The sequence below is a fragment of the Oryctolagus cuniculus genome, chromosome 7, assembly GCF_964237555.1.
Source record: "Oryctolagus cuniculus chromosome 7, mOryCun1.1, whole genome shotgun sequence".
Lineage (NCBI taxonomy): Eukaryota > Metazoa > Chordata > Mammalia > Lagomorpha > Leporidae > Oryctolagus > Oryctolagus cuniculus.
The window spans coordinates 21966001-21989311 of NC_091438.1; the positions used below are offsets into that span (position 1 = coordinate 21966001).

The 23311-nt window shown below is 56.3% G+C and overlaps 1 protein-coding gene across 4 annotated transcripts in view; it reads left to right on the top strand.

Annotated features, from left to right (window-relative positions):
* Nucleotides 1-3144: 3144 nt before the first annotated feature.
* Nucleotides 3145-23311, top strand: part of PRKAG2 (protein kinase AMP-activated non-catalytic subunit gamma 2) — a 311916-nt gene continuing 291749 nt past the window's right edge. For 2 of the 4 annotated variants that reach the window (XM_051857058.2, XM_051857059.2), the window contains exon 1: nt 3145-3796. In XM_051857058.2, coding sequence (XP_051713018.1) covers nt 3683-3796 — 114 coding nt within the window. In that variant the 5' untranslated portion in view covers nt 3145-3682. The remainder of the gene's footprint in view (nt 3797-23311) is intronic. The other 2 variants (XM_070077300.1, XM_051857065.2) reach the window with 2 other exon arrangements.

Below are 23311 nucleotides of genomic sequence, written 5' to 3' on the forward strand. Positions count from 1 at the left end.
TGGGAAAGCAGTAGAAAATGGCCCAAGTACTTGGGCCCCTGCACCTCGTGGGAGACCTGGAGGAAGCTCCTGGCTCCTGGCTTCAGATCGGTACAGCTCTGGCCATTGCGGCCAACTAGGGAGTGAACCAGCAGATGGAAGACCTCTTTCTCTCTGCCTCTCCTTCTCTCTCTGTGTAACTCTGACTTTCAGATAAATAAACAAATCTTTTAAAAAAAATCAGTAACAGTGCTAAAGTCGAACAATGTTAAAGTCTAAGGCAAAAGGCCCAATCAGTAACATTACCTTTTTCTAAAGATTTTGATATTTTGCTCAGCAGGTTTTATTCTGTTAATTTTGCAGAGGTCCATTCAGAAGCTATGACCATCAGGGGTCACTGTATGGGCAGCGTTGCTGGGGCAACCCACATTTAGCTACTGCTTAAAGTAGCTAGCTGTGTGCACCCCAACCTGGAGGGTAAGATGGGGGTTTTGGGACAGTGTACCAAAGCAAAAACGTTGATTGTCTTCCCTCCAGTCTAAGATTCCACCAATCAGAAAATATATGATTTATTATTATCTTTTCCAGAAGGAAAAAACATCTTTGGTAAACATCTGACATAATCTATGAGAAACACCCAGAGACTGGTGTTGTGGTGTAGCAGGCAAAGCTGCTGCCTGGGATGCTGGCATCCTATATGGGCGCCGGGTTCTAGTCCCAGTTGCTCCTCTTCCAGTCCAGCTCCCTGCTAATGGCCTGGGAAAAGCAAAGGAGGAAGGCCCAAGTGCTTGGGCCCCTGCACCAACGTGGGAGGCTCCTGGCTCCTGACTTTGGCCTGGCCCAGCCCTGGCTTTTGTGACCATTTGGGAAGCCAACAAGTAGATGGAAGATCTCTCTGTCTCTCCTCTGCCCTCTGTAACTCTGATTTATAAGTAAATCTTAAAAAAAAAAAAAAAAAAAAAAAAAAAAAGAAAGGTTCTTAAAATGCAGGCAATGCAGTAAAATGTTTTAATTTGGGACCTTAAGGCAGTAAAGTCTGCACTCCAATAAAATTAACTAAGAGAATAAATCATTTGGTGAATGATTGTATATATTTCACAGATCCATTGATAAAAGTATGCATTGTCACAATTGCTAAAAACTGCCCCACAGGCTGGTGCTGTGGTGCAGTTGGTTTTAGCTGCTACCTGAGACACTGGCATCCCATATGGGCACAGGTTCGAGGCCCCGCCACTCCACTTCCGATCCAGCTCCCTGCTAATGTGCCTGGGAAAGCAGTAGAAGATGGCCCAAGTGCTTGGATCCCTGCACCCACACGAGAGACCAGGAAGAAGCTCCTGGCTCCTGGGTTCAGCCTGGCTCAGACCTGGCTGTTGTGGCCATTTGGAGAGTGAACAGCTGGGACTGTTCAGAGCAGGGCAGCTGGGACTGGAACCTGCACTCATATGGGACGTCAGCCCCACAGATAGCGCTTAACCTGCTGTGCCACAGCGCCGGCCCCTCCACCTTTCCTTTCAAATGTAATTCTCACCAGATGGAGTGATTTATGCACACGCGGCGATTTGTAATATGTGAGGATGGGCTTTCTTGGTCTTTGAAACCACATCCTGTGGCTTAAAAGTCTACTCTTGTGACCAGCACTTGGGCGCATTCCCTGGAATAACATGGACTTGCTGAGGCTTGAACTGCTCTAACAAGCAGCGGGCTAGGAAAGGCCCAAGAAATCCCCCCAACCCCACCCCTGGGCGCCGGTGTGGCCCCTTGGTTGTTGACCTTCAGGCATTGCGCACTATCAGCTTCTCTGGGTGTGGGAGGCCCTTCCAGTCTGGCTTCACCCTGAGCTGGACAGCAGGGGAGGAGGATACACACTCACCCTGCATCCATCCACCAGAGCCAGCGAAATCACCCAGACTGCAGACAGCGTGCAACAGCGCCAGAACTTGGGTAGAAAGGCGGCGGAAGCGCGGGGTGCCTCTCGCTGGGTGGGGCGCACGCCCTTTTCCCAAAGGATGCTCCGGAAGCGCGCTAACCACGCCTCCTCTGAGGACAACCCCCTGCAGCACCTGCCGCCAAGTTACGGCCACCTCCTGACCGGCCGTTGTGAAGTCCTCGGAGCGACCCAGTCGCGTTCTTTAGCCTCCCTGCATTGCTGATGACGCGCAGCAGCTGAGCTGACGTCAGCATTGTGAGCTCGCGTGCCTTTTGGGGGTCACCCTGTCCTCAAAAACTAGAGCAGGGGGCAGCAATCCTCACTCACCCGATCTACAGCAGGTCTAAATCTGCATCCTGCCACGCACCTACGGGAGGTCACCCCGCCCTCCCCAGCCCCTCACGCACGGGCCCTCAGCGGCGTGCAGCGCCAGGTCCGCAGCCTGGTGGCTCAAAAAGGAAGGCGGACTCCGGCGGAGCGCTCGCCCGCGTTTTCGGGGTCTTCTGCCATCCATTTCTTTCCACAGTGTCAGGAACCCCGTGTTTCCTGCAACGCGGGAACGCGCTCTTAAGCGGATCCACTGTGCAGCTCTTGAACATGAAAGAGCCCCGCGGTGGGGTGAGCTGCCCGCTCTCGGTGCGGGTTCGGGTCTGCACGCCGGGCGGGCCTGGGCGGGGCGGAACGCATACCCGCAGGCGCCGAAGCGCTCGGCGAGACACGTGCTGGTCAGCGAGCGGCCCGCGGACCCGGACTTCCCAGCGCCGCAGAGTCTGCTACGGGGACACGGCGCGCGTGTGCGTGTTTCTGGGCGATCGGGCGCCAGTAAACGCTGGAAGATGAGATGGATCCGAGGCCAGCTCGGAGCGAGGGGACCCAGCGCGGCCACCCGGGCTGTGGCGCTGCACGCCGCGCACTTCCTGTTCAACCCGCGCCTCCGCCCACCGCCCCGCGCGCCCCGAGCCTGCGTCCGCGCCAGGCCCGGCCCCTCGCGGGCCCCTCGCCGTCCCCCAGGACTGCGGCGCGGCGGAGGGCTAGGGGCGGGCGCCCTGCCCTCCTCGGCCCGCGGGGCTCTGGGCGCGCCCTCGGGCTGGCAGGACCCGGCGTGCCGCCGCCAGAACTCGTGTTTGCAGCCCAGCGATAACCCAATTGCGAGTATTCGCCTTTGCACCTCCTCTTCCCCTCCTGCCCTCCCTCCCTCTCGCTGAGAAAGGAGGACGGCCCTAGTTCCAGGCTCCGGGCTGCTGTATTCTGCGGCCGAGGATCGTATTCACGCACAAACCGTCTCCCCCTCGCCAGATTCTCCACTCCCGCACGCGCAGGCAGCGGAGGGTTGTTTTCCAAACTGCTGTTTTTAATTGCACCTGCCTTTCGCTTTACCTCTGGGAATCTGGGGGGAGGAGCCGAGAGGGTGGAAAATGTTGCTTCGCTTTGCAAAAGGAAGAAAACTTTGCCACCCAGCAGGAGACCTCTGCCGCCTGTAACCCGGCGCGAGCGCAGACCAGGGCAGGCTCTGACTTTGATTTTGCAGCCGATGATTCCGTAGGAGGAGGACGCTTGCGCTCCGCGCTCACCGCCGACCGCCGGCCCCTCCGGGCGGCGGCGGCGACGGCGCGAGTTACCTGCCCCACCCTCCCGCCGCGCGGAAGTCCCCACGAGGCGTCTCGGGTGGAAGCACCGTGATACGAGGCGCGCGGCTCCGGGCCGACGGCGGCGGCGGCCGGGGGTGGCCGGATCCCAGGGACGGGTCGCGTGGACTAACTTCTGGTTAAAGTTATGGGAAGTGCGGCCATGGACACCAAGAAGAAGAAAGATGTTTCCAGCCCCGGCGGGAGCGGCGGCAAGAAAAATGCCAACCAGAAAAGGCGTTCGCTGCGCGTGCACATTCCGGTGAGTCCCGGCGCCGAGGCGGTTAACGCGGGCCGCCCCGCGCGCGCGCGCCCCGTGCGTGCCCCCAGGTCCCTCGGGCGGCTGGAGAGACTCGCGGAGCTGCAGGGCCGCGCCGAGCCGGCCGAGCCAGGCGCCCTCTCGCTTCCCCACGCCCGTGAGGCCAGGGCCCCGGGCCCATCCCGGGCTGGGGCTGCAGACCGGCCGGGCCGCAGGGCGCGCTCCCGGGCGGGCGCGGCTGGTGGCCGGCTGGGCGTAGCCGGGGATTCCGCCCGGTGCGGGTGCGGGGGGCGGCGCGTCGTGTTGTTTTGCAGAAAAGGGACGGTGTGGACTGCGCTCCGGGGGGTGGAGCCCCGCGTGCGGCTGCCGGGGACGCAGAGGAGGGGCGGTGGGTGGGGACAGCGGCGGCGACGGCTCTGTGGCTGCTCCCTCGCACGGATCCCCTCGGTTTCCCTCGGGGGTGGTTCCGGGCCCGGGGTGGGGGGGGGCTCTCCTTTCCGCAGTCTTTCCCCTGTCCCATCCCCTGGGGTTGTATTTAGGGCCTCTGTACTGTTTGGGAGCTCGGGCTCCCTGATCCGTGCAGGGCTGCCGCGAACTTCAGCCTGGGGCCACGCGGCGGCCTTGGGCTGTGGACTTTGGCAACATCGATCGGCTTTTGCTTCGACCTTGTCCAGCCAGAGGGGCTGGCAGGACGGGGCGAGCACCCACCCTGCGGTTGGCCAGCCTAGGTAGCCCTTGGCTCCGTGTCCTCGCCTCCCTGGAGGGGGTCGGCGGGTGAGAGAGGTGGCGGAAGGGACCCTTTCCCGGAAGGGACCCCTAGCTGGAATGAACGCGTGCGCGCGCGCACACACACACACACACACACTCTCGCTCTCGCTCTTGCTCACACGCCTCCACCAACGGTGTAAATGTCCAAGTGCCACCCACGTGCTGGCGACACTCAGCCACACCCGGCACAGACCGCCCCCTGGCACGCGCACACGCAAGCAGACCCATGGAACAGGCAGCTCCGTGGACAAGTTCTGTTCTCTCTCCCGCGTGGCGGGTCTTAGGGTAGGGGGGGAGTGGCGGTGGGACCCACCCTCCTCCCCGAGGGCTGCCTGGACGCCCCATTGAAACTAATATTTCCTGTCCACCACAGGCAAGGCTGGCTCGTCAGTGGCTGGCCACTCAGTTTCCACGGTGAACCCCAATGAGCACTTCTTTTTAGAATCCCTCCCCACCCTCCCCAGGGGTCTTCTGTTTAGCTGTTCTACCTGCACCTGTTTTCCCATTTGCATGAAGGAGCCAGGATCCAGAGGCTGGAGGCCAGAGGTTTTTCTGGGTTCTGTTTGAAAAGGCAATTTTTGCATTGACATTGCTCATGTAAGACACTTTAAAGCTGTGTTTGTAGATTTGAAAGGCACTGCTACAAATCTCTCTCTTAACAGTGAGCCCTTCAATGACCCATTTAAGCACCCAGTTAGTCTGGTTTGTTAAATGACGGAAAAGAACACATATTTTGCCTGCCTTCCAGGGATGCTGGAATGAAACAATTCGCAGGAAAGCCCTTCCCAGTTTAAAGTATTTTGTACGTGTATGGCTGGTACGTGTGTACTAGAGTACGGAAGGTAACAGAGCGAGCGTGACAGAGCACAGGTCAGGTGCCCTGAGTGTTTGTGGGCTGGTGCTCATGGGGGAGGGGCTGGTGGGAGTGTAGGACAACAACCAGAGCCGGGAAAAGGGTTGGGATCCACTGATCATCCTCGCTGGGGCTGTTTACAAGGTTTGGCCTGAGCCTGCTCTTACAGAGGGCAGTGTTCATTCAGTTATTCCATGGCTGCTCGCTGGGTGTGCCCGTGTGCCCGGCGCTTTAGTTATGGTGAGAGCTGGGTTGAAGGGGAGGGCTCTGTCTCAGTCCTTACAGGGTTTTCGGTTGCTGCTGCTCTCCTCATCTACCCTCGAGTGTTCCTCCTCTGATGGCCGTGAGTTAACAAGCCAGCTGGGGAAATACGGCGTTCAGACACGCCAGCAAATGATCCAAGATTGTAAAATGACAGGTGCAGTAGCACCTGCTTGCGGAGGTGAGTGGAAGGACGGACGGCCACAGACAGATGTGTTCAGAGAGACTTGAGACTCAGAGATGGCGGGCGGAGGAGAGACGCGTGGGAGAAGTGTGTGTGGGTGGAGGGTATTTGAGCACCCCAGGGTTAGTGAAGAGCCCCTGCTTGCGGAGGAGCGAGTTTGAGGAGTGGGGTCACGGGAAGTGGACTGAGATCAGAGCACCCCCGGCCTGGAAGGGGAGCGGTCAGATTTAGTAACGAAAAAATACAGGAGGCCCGGTTAAATTCGGATTTCAGATAAACGATAATACTCAGCCTAATGATGGTTCAGGCAATGTTTAGGGTACACTTATGCTGAACGATCATCCCTTGTTTATGTCAAATCCCGGCTGAACTGGGTGTCCTGCGTCCTATCCGGTAACCCTGCCTCAAAGGCCAGGTCCGGGGTGCTGACTTCCTCCCAAAGGCACAGAGCAGCCCTGGTGGATGCCACTGCTGCTGTGCCCCGATGCCCGTGGCCCAACCCCAGTTCACCTGCAGCGTGATGGGCAGCGCTTCCCACGTCTGTCTTTCTCTCTGCCCGAAGGACTCCCTCCTGGCCACACAGCCTGCTCAACCTAGTGCAGGGGCGCAGGACCTGCTGAAGAGGGGCAGCGCTCCACCAAGGAGGGGTGCAGTGGTGGGCACAGCCCGGTGTCTGCACTCCTTCGTGGGACGTTCTGGCACGGACTCCTTGTGGGTGCCTCGTGGGGTGTCTAGCAGAGCTGAGCCCTCTAACCCCAGTGACAGCCCCCCGACCCCGCAGGCACCCTTACTGGCTTTTCTGGCTCCCCTGCCGCACCTCCCCCACTATATCACTTGTGCTCCCTGCGATGAACTTCTGAACCTAGGTCTTTGTCCATCTTTGGGGAGGTGGGGGGACCAGGCTAACCTGAGAAGCCTTCAAAAGGTAATGAAAGTGCTCTGAGAATTAGCCTGCGAAAGTGTGCGGAGTACACAATGCAAATGCTTTGGCGGAAATCCATGCAGAGAGAGTGAGGCCCGCCTGGAGTAAGGATGAGAGGAAGTCCAAGAAGTGCCGACAGGAAGAGGCGGTGGATGGGTGTGCTTTGGTGCCCGGGGAATGGCAACGGAGACAGGCATGGACTGGACTTTACAGCTCTGAGATTTGCTGTGAGGGCCAGTTCTTGAGGCGGGCGGGATGCGTGAGTCCCATCATGCCACGGTGGGTTTGAGCTGAGGGCAGCAGGTCCCTGGGGAAATCACGCCCGCTTCCTCACGCCCAGCAGCAGGCGATCCTGCTGTCCAGAGAGGACCATGCTGGACTCCAGACGGCTGCTCCTGAAAAATCTTGTGGCCCTGGCAGTCCTGTGAGTGGGGTTATTTGGTGGCACCCAGAGGTGGGGGTGGCAAGCATCCCCGTTGAATTGGATTGAGTTCCCTAGGGCTCCAGCCTGAAACCTGTGTCTAATGCATACACAGAACCATGGCCAAGGGTGTCAGGAAATCACTCCAACCTCCTGTTGCCCACTTTTTTAAAAATTTATTTATTTGAAAGGCAGTTACAGTGTGAGAGAGAGACAGACAGACAGACAGATGGAGACACAGAGAGACAGAGAGAAAGGTCTTCGATCCACTGGTTCATTTCTCCAAATGGCCACAACAGCCAGAGCTGGGCCAGACCAAAGCCAGGAGCCTGGAGCTTCCTCTGGGTCCCCCAAGCAGGTGCAGGGGCCCAAGCACTCTGACCATCCTCCACTGCTTTCCCAGGAGCATTAGCAGGAAGCTGGATTGGAAGTACAGCAGCCGGGACTCCAACTGGAACCCAACCAGCTATGCCTCAGTGCCAGCACTCCTGCTGTGTCTTAAGCTGTCTTCCCCTAGTGCCAAGAGCCCCTGCTCTGTCTGAAGGCGCCAGAAAAGAGCATTTTAGGGGAAACCCCAGAGCTTATGGGTAGCAGGTGACAGGGGCCTGGAGTAAGTACTTTACAAATGGAATTAGGTCGACGGCTGGGTACCAGGAAGGGAAAATGACCCTTGGGCCTGACGGGGAACGTGGCCCTGCTTGGTTTTAGCCTCATTTTCGGGCTGTTCCGATGGCCTCTCTGGGTCTTGTCAGGGGGGAGGGGTGAACTCGAGGAGAGGAGACGCGCACGCAGATTCTTTCCTGAGCTGACACAGGGCCTTGCAGAGAAGCAGACGGGCATAGGATTGAGATGGAGGCACTTTGGCATCCTGCCTTGTCTCCCCTAATTTAAAACAGGATAATGAAGATGGGGCAAATGGCTTTGAAAGTAATTCACTGGAAGTGTAGCTGCTCCTGGCGTCCCTTTACAACCTTGGGAGCAGCATGTTTTCTCCCTTTTTGTTTGCTTGAGAGGAAGTGACTTCCCTGTTAATGATAAAATCCATGAACCCCGTAGACCACTGGAATCCGTGGATAAGATCCATGAATCCCGTAGGTCCCTTTAATCCATGGCTGTTGGCGGGTGTGTCATGGGTCTTTGGAACCATTTATAAGCCAGTGACAGGGCAGGAACCTGGGACGACACGGAGGCAGAGGGGAGAGGTGCTCCCCAAATCCTTCACGGTCCCTGCAGACACCCTGGAAACACAACCAAGAGCAGCTGGTGCAAGGTTGAGGGACACGGCTGTCCCGGAGGACGCCTCTGCCAGCTGCGTGGCCACAGGGGAAGCCCCATGGTGCTTGTGGTCATGATGCCCTCTGTGTTGGTTATGGGCTGGTGACCTTGGCTCCAGCTGCTGCCCCAGCGAGGTCACTCGTGCTTGGGCCCTCCTGGATGAAGGGGGGAGTGGGAGCCGTGTTCTGTCCCCAGAGCAGGAGGACCCGACGCCACGTAGACCGTGTGGGGTTGAAGTCTAAGGGCAAGGAAAGGGGCGTGCAGGTGAGGGGTCAGGGGAATGCAGCGTGAGCCGTGGCCTTGGTCAGCCTGTTACCACCTGGAGCAAGATGCGTTGCATTTGGGGCACTGTTTCTCAAAGTGTGGTTCCGGGACCTACTGAAATAGCGTCATCCAGTGATGGCTTAAAATATAAATCCGAGGTGGGCGTTTGGTGCAGTGGTTAAGAAGATGCTTGGGCTGCCTGCATCCCCTGTCGCATCCTGAGCTCATACCCCGCTCTGCCTCTGAGCCAGCCACCTGCTGATCGCACGTAGGGAGCAGCAGTGACGGCCCAAGTACTTCAGTCCCTGCCACCCACGCGGGAGTCCTGGATGGAATCCCGGCTCCTAGCTTCAGCCTGGCCCAGCCCTGGCCGTGGAGGACATTTAGGGGATAAACCGGTGAATAGAAGAGTCTCTCTCTTTCTCTCTCTCTCTCTCCTTCTGTTTCTCTGCTTTTTAAATGAGAACACATAAATCATTATATTTATCTGTATGCATATTTAATCCTAGATCCCAGCCCAGCCTTACTGAATTGAAATCTCTAAGGGTGGGACCTGTGATTCTGTGTTTTTGTCAAGTTTTCCTGGTCCTTCTTGGGCCTCCTCGGGCTGAAAAGCTATTAGTTTCCAGCCTCCCTGGTGTAATACTGATGTATTTCTTCTGTCCCCATGAGTTATTCCTTCTGTCTGTCTGTCTGTCAGTCTGTCTCTCTATTATCTCTCTACCTTCTGTCAATCATTTGCACTTTGCCCAGCTGTCATTGAGAAGAGCAATCTTGACTACAAAGGCAGAGCATTTCTGGCTTACAAATAAAGATGAACCCCCAAATCATCCTCTGGCCAGAGGCCACAAGGTGGGCCAGCCTGTTGGGCCACACGAGAGGCTGCTGGACTCTGCCCTTCAGTGGCTTAGATGCCTTGAGCACAGGCTCTTCAGGGCCCTGGGTGTGAGATTGGGACCCTTGTGGTCCAGCTGCTCCGTGATGGGGGCCCCAGAACGTTCCTGTGGCTCCTGGGTTTGCCAGCAAAGCCCAGGAGCTGCTGCCCCAGCATGGGAGGTGTGCAGAGGCTGGCCGGTGGGCGCGCTTCCTGAGCGTGGGCACAGCACATGAGCTGAGTGCTGATTAAATGCAGTGGAGGTTCAGGGAAGCTAGAGAATGGACCTGTGGTCCCCCTTCCTCAGAGACTCGACCTCCACGAGCAGCTCACCCGATGATGGAGCAGGGCAGTTCCAGTTCACACGTTCAGGGATGTGGGTTACAGCTCTGGTGCTGAATTCTCTGAGCCCCACGTTAGAGGCGCCCCCACTGAGAAAAAGCACTCTCATCATCACGCGGCTGATGACACGGGTCATGGCAGTGAACGTGAAGTGCGCACTTGTGCTCTGCTGAACCCGCTCTGCCCTAGGCCTGCCTTGTCCGGGTGCCTGTTTGGTGGAGGATGTCAAGATCCTTGCATCAGCAAGTCCCTAAGTACTGCAGAGTAGCCTAGTGATAAATACACGTTTAAGTCCTGGGTCATCATTTCACCAGAACGACATCTCTGATACGGCTTGTGTGTCTGATACAGCAATCCTTTCACACGTCCCACGCATTTAGGGTTCTCAGTGTGCTCCTGCCTACATTCTCTTTCTAGTTTCCATGAGCTTCCCTCCTTCAATAAAACCCACCAAAGCTATAATCCTAGTGCTGGTCTCCACTCGGCGTTTCCAGTCAGGTCTGCACTAAACCCTGGATCAGCTACAGACATCACTGGGAAGCACTGTTCCCTGGCCAGGGCCTCATTTACAGAATTTCAAAGTGTGTTTGTATCCTCTAAAAGCTCCAGGAAAACGAATGTACTCTGAAATATGCTCTTTCTTTATTTCCATTTATTTTTCCATTTTGCTGAATTCGACTCACTGCAAGGAACTTGCTGTCCGCTAGGCACTTTCTTCCTCCTCTGGAGGCTGCTACGGTTCCTGCGCGGAGCTGCACACCCCCTGGAAGAGCCTGGGGAGAATGCGCCCCTTTACTTCCTGTTCTCCTGCACCCACCCCCCTTTGACTGCAGGTATGAACAGCAAGCACCACCCCACCCATGGCTCACCCCGTAGTCTCATTCCTTTAAAAATGGTGGGCCCACCGTCTGGATAACCCCCAAGTGTTGTCAGCGCCTTTAAAAATGTGGAACAGACAAAGGCCAATAAAGTGCTGAGCAGCCAAGTTGAAACAGGGTCCTTAATTTGCTTGGCCCATTAACCGTGACCTTGCTGTGAGATGAGCGGAGCCACGTGAGAGCCAAGTCGTGTCCCTCGGGGTCAACCACAGTGTATTCTTCGAGGACCCCACTGCTACCCCTTGCATAGCACGTGCAGCCGGAGCAGAGGAAGTGATTAAACGTTAACTGGCCGTGCTCACCGCCCATGGAAAAAGCTGCCTCAGGTTGAACCATGTGGTTTCACGCCGCCTCGGAATGGCTCATCAGAATCTCACTCATCTCCTTCTCCCACTACCTACTTTAAAAATAATTTAAACTCCATCTCTCAGTTCCTGTTGCCAGGAAGCCCCCTCTGCCAATTCTTGCAGACCCCCTGGACAGCATCTCGCCTCTGGGGCCTCTCTGTTTTGGTAGACTCTGATCTGACAGCAGAATTGGTATAACAACGACAACCAGTTTGCTCTGGGGAACTCCAGGATCCCAGTGTCTCCTCCACAGTGGTCCGGTCCTGGCTGTGGGCAGTCCAGGGGGCAAGGGAGCACCGTAGGATCTCCGCTGACAGTGGGGAGAGAAAGAGGAAGGATGCAACAGGGCAGGTGGAGGAGTCACTCCTCAGTTTGGAGGTTAAAGAAATAGAGACCTGGGGAGAAGTTAGAGCTGGGTTAGGTAGGGTTAGAGCTGGACTAGAGAGCAGCCGATTCCTTGGTGTCCGGGTTCCAGGTTCTAGGCATTGCGGTTGCAAAGCAGAGGTTGAACTGTGGTCTCCGGGAAGAGAAGTTGTGGTCCTAACCCAGCAAGCCTGGGAATGTGCTCTTGTTCAAAACCAGGTCTTTGCAAATGGCAATAAATGAAGACGCGGGCGTTAGGCCAGGCCCCTACACCCGTGTGAGTGGTGTCCCTGTAAGACGAAGGACATTGGGACACAGAGGCTCAGAGAAAGGTCATGTGGAGGCTGAGACGGAGACCGGAGTGATGCATCCACAAACACAGGGACACGGGGGCCACGGGAAACACGGGGGCACGGGAAACAGGGGGACACGGGAAACACGGGGACACGGGGGACATGGGGACACGGGGACACGGGGCTCCCAGGGCTGGGAGAGGCAAGGGAGCATTCTGTCCTCAGGTCTGGAAGGACCACGGCCCTGAAGATGCCTTGGTTTTGGACTTCTGGCCTCCAGAACTGTGAGGATATACATTTCCCACGTCGTTTTAGCCACCCAGCCTGTGTGGCAGCTGCCACTGTCAGGGTAGCCCCAGGAACCCAATCCACCAGCGCCCCTGCCCTCAAAGCTTAGTGGAGGCAGCAGTCAGAAGATTCCGGTCTCAGCTCCGGGAGAGCCCCATGAACAGGTGCTGGGGGCACTGAGGCCTGAAAGGGGTGGGCTCCCCACTGCCCACAGCTCTTTGCATTTTCCCCCAGATTGGATCTTACCTTGCTCCTTGGTAGTGAAGTCGGCTTCAGCAGCTGCTTGCATGGCTCATGCGGCGAGTGGGGTGGAGATAGGTGGACGGTTTCCACGTTAGCTCAGCTGCACGTGGCTGCTGGGAGCCTGCCTGCCCACGTTCTGGAAGCTGAGCAGGAAGTGGAACTACCCGCTGCTCCACGCCACCTCTCTGCAGTCCAGGCCCCAGGGCCGGCAGGCTCCACTGTGTGTCTGTCTGGCTGCTGGGTACACCTTCCGCCTAGCTGCACTCTGCTTACTGCATCAACCCTGAGAATAGCCCATGGTCAAGGGCGTGAAGCTCACAGCACCCTGGCCTCATTCTTGTCTACAGCCCACCATGTGAAGCTGTGTTCCTTCGTGTGAGTCAAACTGCTTGTTGGGGGAGTTTCATTCACATTGGCAATGACTGATCCATATTATTGATTATCAGGTACCATCTGGGGTGGCGTGGTTGTCATGGCTGATATTGATGTAGTCTTTGCTATAGGCCAGATGTGTGCTTTCGTATACACCACGTCTCTTTATCTCTAAGATGGTCGTGTGGACTATTAACCATCATCGTTGTTGGTCTTACTATCCTTACCATAGAAAAAGACGTTTAGCATCTATAGCTCACAACCATTCTAGCCAAACCTTCTAGGAAAAACCTCAATTGTGTCCTAGTTGGGGTATGTGTTGTCCCTGTTGGCCTTGGCCTTGATGGTCCATGAAGAGTCAAGGCCATCTCAAGGGAGGAGATGAGGATGGACAGGTCAAGAGAGATACCTGCACACAGTGCTCACGTAGAAGACAGAATCCATATGGGGGTGACCAAGCCACCGGATCCTTTATTTGGCACCTTTTACGTTTTTTTTTTTTTTAAACTTTTATTTAATGAATATAAATTTCCATAGTACGACTTAGGCATTACAATGGCTTCCCCCGATATCCTTTTACGTTTTTTATTTATTTGAAAGACAGACAGACAGACACACACACACACACATTACTCCTTGCCACTTGTTCACTCCCCTAAATGCCTGCAACAGCTAGGGGAGGGACAGGCCTAAGCCGGGAGCCTGGAACTCAGTCCGTGTGTCCCCATGTGGGTGGCAGGAACCCAACCACTTGAGCTGCCTCCCAGGAAAGGATGGGGAAGGGGATGGATGGGATGGAGAAGGATTGATGTGAGGTGGCCCAGTCGCTTAACCTCTCCAGATCTCTGTTCATAGACACACATTAGGATCTTGTGTCATTAATTTCATGAAATGATTCCTACGGTATCTAGTTATATAGTGTTTAAACTGGTTGTATTATATATTACATATAAAACATTTTTATATGTATAAATGCATATGTCCTGTAGGTGCAGTGGTTAAGATGCTTGCGTCGCACAGAGTCCTGGGTTTCATGCACCTTTGAGCCTTGACTCCAGTTTCCCGCTAATGCAGGTGCTAAGAGACAGCGGGGATGGCTCAAGGTGGTTTGGTCCCTGGCTCCCACACGGGAGACCTGGAGCTCTCAGCTCCTGGCTTCACCCTGGCCCAGCCCCAGCTGTCGCAGGCATCTGGGACGTGAGCCAGTGCATGAATATAAAAAGAATATTTGAAACATTAAACATAGACACAGGGTTGAAGCCTAGGGTCTCCACTGGCCTTGAGCACTATAACTGTATGGAAATGGTGTCTTGTCCTGGGGACAGGCAGCCTTCATGGGACTGTCCGTGAGAGGGGAGGGCAGGTGTGCAGAGGAGCAGTGGACCTGGGTCCTTTCCAAAGCTGGGTACCCGACAGCCCCCGTTCCACCACCCAAGGTCAGTGAGTGTCCCGGGAGAGAGCTTCCCCCGGGGAGAAGCCAGAGGCAGGCGGGCAGAGAGGTTTCTTGTCTCCTCCTCACTCCTGCACTTTGCTTGTTAAATGTATTTTGAGAGTCTGAAACACCCTTGGGCCCAGGTAATAGAATATTCTCGACTCAAAGGCAGAGGGAAATGCCAGGCCCCAGTACCAAACTGAGCTCAAAGAGGAACTTGGCCAGCAGCCTTCCTGCTGGCTGTCGGCCAGGGGTACAAGTGTCCCCAAGGATACGTGGCAGCCCCTGGGGGCCAAGGAGGACAGAAGCTGTGCCCTGGGCCAGCCTGCAAGTCCTGTGATTGGCCGGCAACAAGACAGGGGTTAAACCTTGGGTTTTTCTCCTTGAGGAATGGGGAGAGAGGAGACCCTTTCTGGCAGGTTGGGTGCCCATGGCCACAGGTTAGGGAAGGGCTTCCAGGGTCCCCAGACTCTCTGAGAGACACCTGCTCTTTGCAATTTCAAAGCGGTTCTGATGTTTGCTGGCTCAGAGCAAGGGTTGTAGGCTGCAGGCTTACCCAGCCACCTCTCTGTCCACCCTCCCTCTGCCTTGCTCGCTCTTCTGTCGTCATGGCAACCACGGTCTTCAGGGATGGTTTCAAGCAGAGATCTGTAGGCGTGGTGTGCAGACCTAGACTGACTGATGCACGACAGGCCTGTGTGACGTCCTCGTGAGGTGACAGTCACCGCTGCCCTCCCGGAGGTTATTCTTAGCAGTGGCTCTGGGCCGTGGGCCTTGGCCCTGTGCTGGTGGGGGAGGGAGGAGTCGGGCTGTGAAGCACTCACAGCCGAAGCACCGGCCCACCTCCCAGAACGTTCTGGGACTGGGATGGCCTCCAGAGTCGTCCCGGATTGAGGTGAGGGGCCAGGCTTTTGTTCTCAGGCAGCGTCCCTGGGAAGGGGGCGTGAGCTTGGGTGATGCACTGGGCCTAGAACACGATGCTGGGGTTCCAGAAGTGTGGTTTTTCTTTCTCCTTGAGAGCAGTCCCCGGGAAGGTCACCCTGGGCACACAGGTGAGGCCACCAGCCAGCTGAGTTGCTGGGGATGGTCCCAAGTTAACATGTTTTATTTATTATTATTCTTTAGAATGGGGGTGGTCATTTTTATCCCTTGTAAGACTTGTAAACATGTAGACATGTTTACAGATTTCTTAGCAGGTCTCTATATTTATAGTTGAGACAGGCCAAGGCCCTGGGCCCAGAGTGAAAGCCGGCATGAAACCCCATGCAGAAGCTCTTAGCGGGAAGTGGTTAGAAGTGGCCTTGGCCTTGGGCTCACAGGTCAGGAACTTGAAGGCCAGGGCTCGAGTGAGGCTGCCAAGAATTGGGGCAAGTGGGCACCGAGATCTAACCTGGAAGCCCCACCGAGAGGGCAGGATCCTGGGACTTGAGGGCCCCTGCGGTCTCACCTGCCTCCACCGCAGGCCCCCAGTAGGGTCACCATGCATGGAAGCCAGGTCCTGGAGAATGAGCGTTGGGACGGCCTAGCATATTACAGCCCGCATGGTCAGGAGCAGCTGGAGTTCCTGGAACCGAGTTCTCAGGTTTTGTGACCTTATCCCTTGGGGGGGCATTTGCCATCTAGTAGGGATGTCCTGGGGATTTTGCACCTTGACTTCAGAGAATGAATGTCATGGACCTTCTGGGGGCACTTGGGCCCCAAGTCAGGTCCCCTCCAGTCTGCAGGTGGCTCTCCCTCCGAATCCATTCCCAGTGTGTGATGAACCAATGCTGCCTCCCATGGCTGAACCTCAGGTGGCTCCCAGCATAGCATCTGTTTCATTTTTTTTCCCTTTCCTTTTCTTTCTTTTCTTTTCTTTTCTTTTCTTTTCTTTTCTTTTCTTTTCTTTTCTTTTCTTTTCTTTTCTTAGGTTTATTTATTTGAAAAGGAAAGTTACAGAGAGGCAGAGGCAGAGAGAGAGAGAGAGAGAGAGAGAGACCTTCCATCTGCTGCTTTACTCCCCAAATAGCCACAATGGCTGGAGCTGGGCCATTACAAAGCCAGGAGCCAGGAGCTTCTTCCAGGTCTCCCAAGTGGGTGCAGGGGCCCAGGCACTTGGGTCATTTTCTACTGCTTTCCCAGGCCACAGCAGAGAGCTGGATTGGAAGTGGAGCAGCCGGGACTGGAACCCATGCCCATATGGGATGCCGGCACTGCAGGCAGCAGCTTCACCTGCTACGCCACAGTGCTGGCCCCAACAGCATCTGTTTCTCATGGCCCACTAGCACCAGTGGACTAGGACACCCTACGAGGAGGGGCCAGTGAGGGTGGCAGGTGACAGGTCAGGCTGGGTGGGGAGGGTGGCAGGGAGGGAGGAGGGCAGCCGGCGCCTGGGGCCTTGGAGGAAGACAGCGTACAGCAGCCAGCTCTGATTCTACGGCAGAGAGCGAATGCAGAGCCCCTGCGACTGACAGCATCCTCACTCCAGGCAGCATCACTGGGGCTGCTGGCCAGGCCCCTGCCTACCCTGCTGCTCGGGGAGGCTGTTGTGAGGGGAAGCAGTGGGCTTAAGGATGCTTGGCGGCTGCTTCCTTAATGGTGCTTAATTAAGGGTGGATGAAGGCACTGATGGGGAGACAGGGCCTCCCTAGTGGCTGGAAGGGCCTCTCGGGGCTAGCGTTACCTGGTTCTGTGATGCCTGCCGGAGCTCCAGGTGTCAACAGCTGCTGGCTCTCCCGGCCGCACCGTCCCACCTGTAGGAGGCAGGGGAAGAAGAGGGGGCTGGGCTGGGTGTCGAGGTACAGCGAGTTAAGTCGCTGCTTGTGACACCCCTGTTTCATTTTGGAGTGCCGGTTTGAGTCCTGGCTACTCTGCTTCCGATCCAGCTCCTTGCTAACGTGCCTGGGAGGCAGCAGGTGATGGCCCAAGCACTGATGTCCCCGTCACCTGCCTACACGGGAGACCTGGATGGAGTTCCTGGCTCCTGTTTCAACCTGGCTTGGCTCCAGCTGTTGTGCCCATTTGGGGAGTGAGCTAGCAGACGGAAGGTTCCAGCAAGTCCTGGAACCTCAGATTTCTGTCTGATAATGGTGAGATGGCATCTGTCTCAGTGGTCACAGGAGCTGGATGGTTTTCACACCAGTCAACACGCTTGTTGGCCCTGGATGGCACGGCTCCCACCTGGGTTCAGCGAGAATGGCCGGCCAGTGGCTGAGCAAGGGCAGAGGGGACCCACCTGTCAAGTGGCACGTGGGTCACTCCTCTTCTGTCAGAACAGAGGGGCTGCTGTGGGTGCTGTGGCTGCTGGCAGAGCCCTCTCCCCAGCTGGGCAGCTCAGATCAGTCTCCCAGCCCTCGCCCGGGTAGCGCTCCCCACTCGCTCGCTCACTCTGTGGTCTTTCAAGTGCATTTCCCTAGAGGCGTCGTCCTGAAGACGCTGTGACCAGGGCTGATGCATGTAAACCCAGAGCTTGCTCCGTGCTGGGAGCCTGAGGAGCCTGCATTTCCTAGGTCTGTTTTGTGACAGGCTTGAGAGGTGCCTGTCCAGCGCCCAGCCCCTCCTCAGGGACACTGGGTTTGCTGTGTATTCTTGGGTCGGAGAAGTTTCTGAAAAACCCCCTCTGGGTGATCAAGACTGGGGATGGGGCTGGACCTGCTGCTGATGCCAGGGTCCTGCACCGTAGAGGGAAGAGCCCCCCCCGCCGGGCAGGAGGGGAGGACTGGGCCCCCGACTGAGGCCCGTTGCTTCCCCTGTATGGTTCCTCAGAGTGTCCAGCACTGTGTGTTGCACGAAGCAGGTGCTCCTGAAATACCACCCCAGCTTGCACCAGGGAGTCTTTGGTTTTGAGGATTTACCCGAACCCATCTCACCCACAGAAAAATTCTCAACTCCCAGGAGGCTGGACGCGCCCACGGTGAATGACGTCAACCCCTCATCCTCCAGCAGCGATGCGGTCAGACCTTGCCGTGACCTTGGACCACTGAGGAGACAGGACTTCCTCCGGTCCCCCCTAAATCTCCCCTCTCCTCTCAGTGACTGGAGGGAGGAGAGGAGTGAAGACGGGGGGGCAGGGAGGCTGTGGAATTTCTCATTTGAGGAGTTATCAGTATTTAAATGCCCACCTCGTCCAATCACTGAGCAGAAATCATTGTGATACCTAGATACATACATAAATAAATAAATAAATAAAAAATCGGCAGGGATTTCAGGACACAGGTGAATAAAATCATAAACTAATCTCTGTATTTCTTGAAGTTATGAGAAGCTAGCCTCTTCAATTGACTTTTTTTTTTTACAAATTTGTTTTTATGTATTTGAAAGGCAGAGTTACTGAAAAGCAGAGTCAGAGAGAGAGAAAGAGAGAGAGAGGGAGAGAGAGAGAGAAAGAGAGAGATCTTCCATCCACTGGTTCACTCACCCAATGGCCACAACAGCCAGTGCTGGGCCAGACCAAAGCCAGGAGCCAGGAGCTTCTTCCCATGTGGGTGCAGGGGCCCAAGCGCTTGGGCCATCTTCCTCTGCTTTCCCAGGTGCATTAGCAGGGAGCAGGATTGGAGGTGGAGCCACTGGGACTCGAACCAGTGTCCACAGGGGATGCAGGTGCTGCAGGTGGCAGCTTAGCCTTCTATACCACAGCGCTGGCCGGTTCTTACCAAGTGTCAAGGTTGGGATCCGAGGGCTCATAGGAGAACAGGAGACTAGCCCCCAGGGAGGGGAGGGAACTGGAGGGGACAGAGGGCCAAGCTGAGCTGTGTCCCCAGTATGATTTTCAAGGTCAGACTTGAAGAGAAAGGAGGGGCAGTGGTAGCTATAAAGAGAATCAGCGTTCACGGAGCCAGCCCACCCTTAGCACACCTCTGTTCCCACACTGGCCATGTGAGTGCTGCTGTGACCAACTCCATTCTGCAGATGGGAAAATCTGTGTGGCAGAGGCCACCTGGCTGGGGGTGGCCTGGCCACGTGTCAGGCTGGAGCCCGTCTGGCACCTGTGCCTGTGTGCCGAACCACTGTGCTGAACAGATGGCATGCAGCCCGAGAACATGCATGGCAGGAGGAGGTGTTAATTTCCAAGTGTTTTTATAGACTCATTTACAGATGCTAGAATGGAGTCTTTTTTTTTTGTATGTCCAGCAGCTGAGGGGTCTGCCTTAGGCACAGTTACCTTGCCAAAGACAGACCCCTCCCCCCCAGCATTTGTCCCATTGCTCACTTGCTCTGGAGTCCGGAGCCCTCAGTGTCCTGGCAGCAGCTGGGAGCCGGAAGGGTGGGAGCAAGGGCCCTGACCGTCACTCACCAGGAGGTTTTTCCTGCTCTGACCTCTCACGCTGACCCTGTGTGTCGCCCGCAACTTATCCTGTGGGCAGCCGTTGCGTGCTAACCAACCTTTTTTACAGCAACAGGCAGCCCTTGATTAATTGCAAACTTGTAGATTTTAGGATTTTTTTCCCCCTAAGGTTGCCTCCAACAATGAGACTGGCTACCACCCCGCTTTAATACGAAGCTCCCGCGGTTCTCTTCTGCTCTGCTCCACTCCCACACCTCCTCTCTCGCTGTCTCCTGTCTCCCCGCTCCGTGTCTGTCCTCCCGTGTTTTGTCTCCTTGAAGCTACATTTCACCAGGCTTGAAAAACCTGCCTTCTGACCCACTTCTCTAGCCTGCGGCGGCTGCAGCTGCCAGCCAGCCAGGGCTCCTGCAGCGACCGTGGCTGTGCGCGTGGCTGCTCCACTCCTCTCCCAGAGGCTGCCGGGTCACCTTCGAAAGAAGCTGAGACGTGGACGATGGCTGAGCACGCTTGGGGCTCGGCTTTGCCGCCTCCCCCTCCCCCCAACATCCGATCCATCATCGCCTCTGTCTGATGCCCGTTAGTGCCAGGTTTTGCAGTCTGGGAGAGATCGGGAGGAGGAGTGGGGGCTTGGGGATCTGGATTCCCTCCTGCTCTGTCTCCTGTTCGCTGTGCAACCTCCGACAGGCTTCTGACATCTCTGAACCCGTGTTGCCTCATTTGTAAAATAGCAGTGAGAACACCCACCCGAGGGTTGTGCTGAGAATCGAATGACGTCACGCAAAGAGCCGGGCGTGCGTCAGCCTGCGTGAATTGTAATTTTTAAAAAATCATCTTTCTTCATGTGTCAGAGAAACCCCGAGAACAGAATGCATGGCTAAGTCTGGCCAGGGGAGAGGACTTGGCTTTCTGTGTATCATCCTCACTCCGGAACCCGCCTTTCCCTCTTTCCCCGCTGTTGCTGTTTTTCCTTCTTTGGATATATTTCATCTTGCTGCCTACAAGCGTCCTTTTGGTGATGAAGACAGGGTGTAACTAGGCACCATGGAACTCCGCAACTTCTGTCTCACAAGTAAACACAGCGTCTCCGGAGGACCCATATGGTGGAGGTGCTGGTGTGGGCCTGGCCCAGGCTCTCCCCTCCCTCTCCCTCCCGCCCACCCACTCCTTCCTTATGGTACAGCCAACTCGCTTCCATCTGCCAGTGCTGCCGCTCCTTGCCGGGCTCACCCCCAGGGCTGCAGTGGTCTGTCTGCACTCTGGGCTGTGTGTGTGCATGGTGTGTATATGTGGACAGAGGTGTGTGTGAGTGTGGATGGTTGTGTGTGTGTGTGTGGGGGGGGGTTGTCCCCGGCTCAGCCCTCCTGTATAGAAGCAATGGTTCTCACAGCCCTCACGTCCCTCCCTTCCCTATGACCTTGGACGAGCTCCCTGGCTCTCAGCTCTGCCTCGAGGCGATGCTGTCAGAATCCCAGGAGCTGTGCCCTGAGGACCGGGCACCTGCTCCTTGGCTGTCCTCATGCCTGAGCTCCAGGCCCGGGTCCAGAAGAGCTGAGTCCCAGACCGAGGCACCGCCAGCCTCTAGGGCATCAGAACTGGGACACGTGCTGCTTAAGTGGTGAAGGGTTGCGTGTTCAGGTGTGCCGTGTGTGTGCCCGTGTGAGGACTGGGACACCTGCGGGTGCAGGTGTATCAAGTGCCAAGTGCAAACGAGGCTCCTTGGCAGGTGGTGCTTGGGGAAATGAATGGCAGCCGTTCGGGGGCAGATGCCCCTTCTATGACTCAGGCTGGACGCAGCGTAGTGGCGTCACGTAGGAGGAGCTGGACTTGGATGAAAAGCAGTGACTATTCCCTTTGGGTCGCGGCTCATTATCCAAGCATCCCTAGGCTAGCTCCCGGCGGCCTGGAGCTCCCTTATCTGCAGTGGGAGGAAGGCCTGTCTTCTGTCTTGGTTCGTGGGCAGGAGGTGACATGGTTTAGTAGCAAGAGCCTGGATTTGGGGTCGGCAGGTCTGGATTTGAGCCGTCTTTGCGCTGGTTCCTACCTGGACCCTGTTCCCTGAGCCCTGAAATGCAACTGCTGATATTAGGTTAAACCACACAGAGTAGTCAACATTTGCTCCATTTGTAAACCCTCAGAAATGATCATCTTACAGAGTTCAATGTCATTTTTGACCCGTGCACAATTCACAGCTGTGCATGACTCACTTTCAATCAGTTTTCAAAGTGCAGATTGCTTTATCGACAGAGTTCTCAACTTGGCTTCTCCCCCTCTGCCAAAACTGGCTGTTACTCTTCATTTTTTTTTTTTTTTTAATTCTTGCTGGATCCATCCAATTGCAGCCCTTTCTTCCTCCTTCAAGAGCCAGGGCCTGGGGACGGCAGACTGCATGCATTGAGTGGCCTTAGTGGCCTCGTCACAGTCGTCACCTGTTTTTCAAAAGTTGGAGAGAACAAACCGGAGCCCCTGGGTGCTCCTGGGTGCCGAGTTCTGTGAAGGATTACAGAGACAGCACGAGCATGCCCGGAACCCTCACGGATCCAGTCCAGGAAGCCGCCTCCTGTTTGAGAGCCACGTTGAGATTTGTTCGGAGCTAGGAGAGATGGTCCTGGGGTGGGGCCCTGAGCTGTGGCTGAGCAGGGCAGGATCACCTTGTTAAGAGCAGGTGTCCCAGGTGCTGTGGCGCAGTGGGTTAATGCCCTGGCCTGAAGCGCCGGCATCCTGTATGGGTGCCGGTTCGAGACCCGGCTGCTCCACTTCCAATCCAGCTCTCTGCTACGGCCTGAGAAAGCAGTGGAACTTGGCCCAAGTCCTTAGGCCCCTGCACCCATGTGGGAGACCCGGAAGAAGCTCCTGGCTCCTGGCTTCCGATCAGCACTGCTCAGGCCGTTGTGGCCATCTGGGGAGTGAACCAGCGGATGGAAGACCTCTCTCTCTCTCTTTCTCTCTCTCTCTTTCTCTCTGTGTGTGTAACTCTGACTTTCGAATAAATAAATAAATCTTTAAAATAAAAAAAAAAAGAGCAGGTATCCCTCAATCACCTCTATGGCTGCTGAGTGGGGGCCCTGTGCAGGCTGTAAGATGGGACAGAAGGGGCCGGTGCTGTGACGTAGTGGGCTAAGCCTCCGCCTGCAGTGCTGGCATCCCATATGGAACCTGGTTCATGTCCTGCCTGCTCCTTTTCTGATCCAGCTCAAGATCCGTGCTGTCCTTGTGGGGTTCAGGGCTCTGGGCAACCAACTGTGGTCAATGCCTTCCCAGGACACCTCCACCCTGCACTTCCCAGGGATTGTGTAGCCGTGTGGCCCTCAGGGCTGGGGCATCTGTGCGCCTAGGGCAGTTCTTATCTTAGGGCCTCAAACCACCCCCTGCCTCACCCTGATTGATGGGGGGGGGGGTGCATGGGGTGCCCTGGTCCAGGCCCCGAGAATACAGCAGTGGAGGGAAGATATGGTCCTGCTCTCCTTGGGCTCACATGCTGGAGAGTTCCCCACCCGCCCCCGGCCAGTGTCCGTGTCTCCGTCGCCGCCGGCTCCTCACACTCCCCGACTCTGCTCTTCGTTTCTTGCCAGCTGATTCAAGGCAGGCCTTCCTCTGCACGTTGGGGGCTGGAGGAGAAAGAAGAGGCAGTGCTGCCGGCCGCCTGCGCCGGCTCTGCCCATGGTGTCCAGTCCTGGCCGGGCGGCCGGAACCAGTGCCCTTTCCTGTGCACTCATCCAGGCAAGCCAGGCCGAGCCTTGGGGAGGAGAAGGAATGAAGATGCCCACGTATTGCAGAAGCGAGTAGTGCATAAGGCGGGGGGGGGGGGGGGGGGGCTCTGCCGGGGTCTGTGGGAAGGAAGGCTCCAGCTCAGCACTGCCAGGCACCCAGAGCCGTGG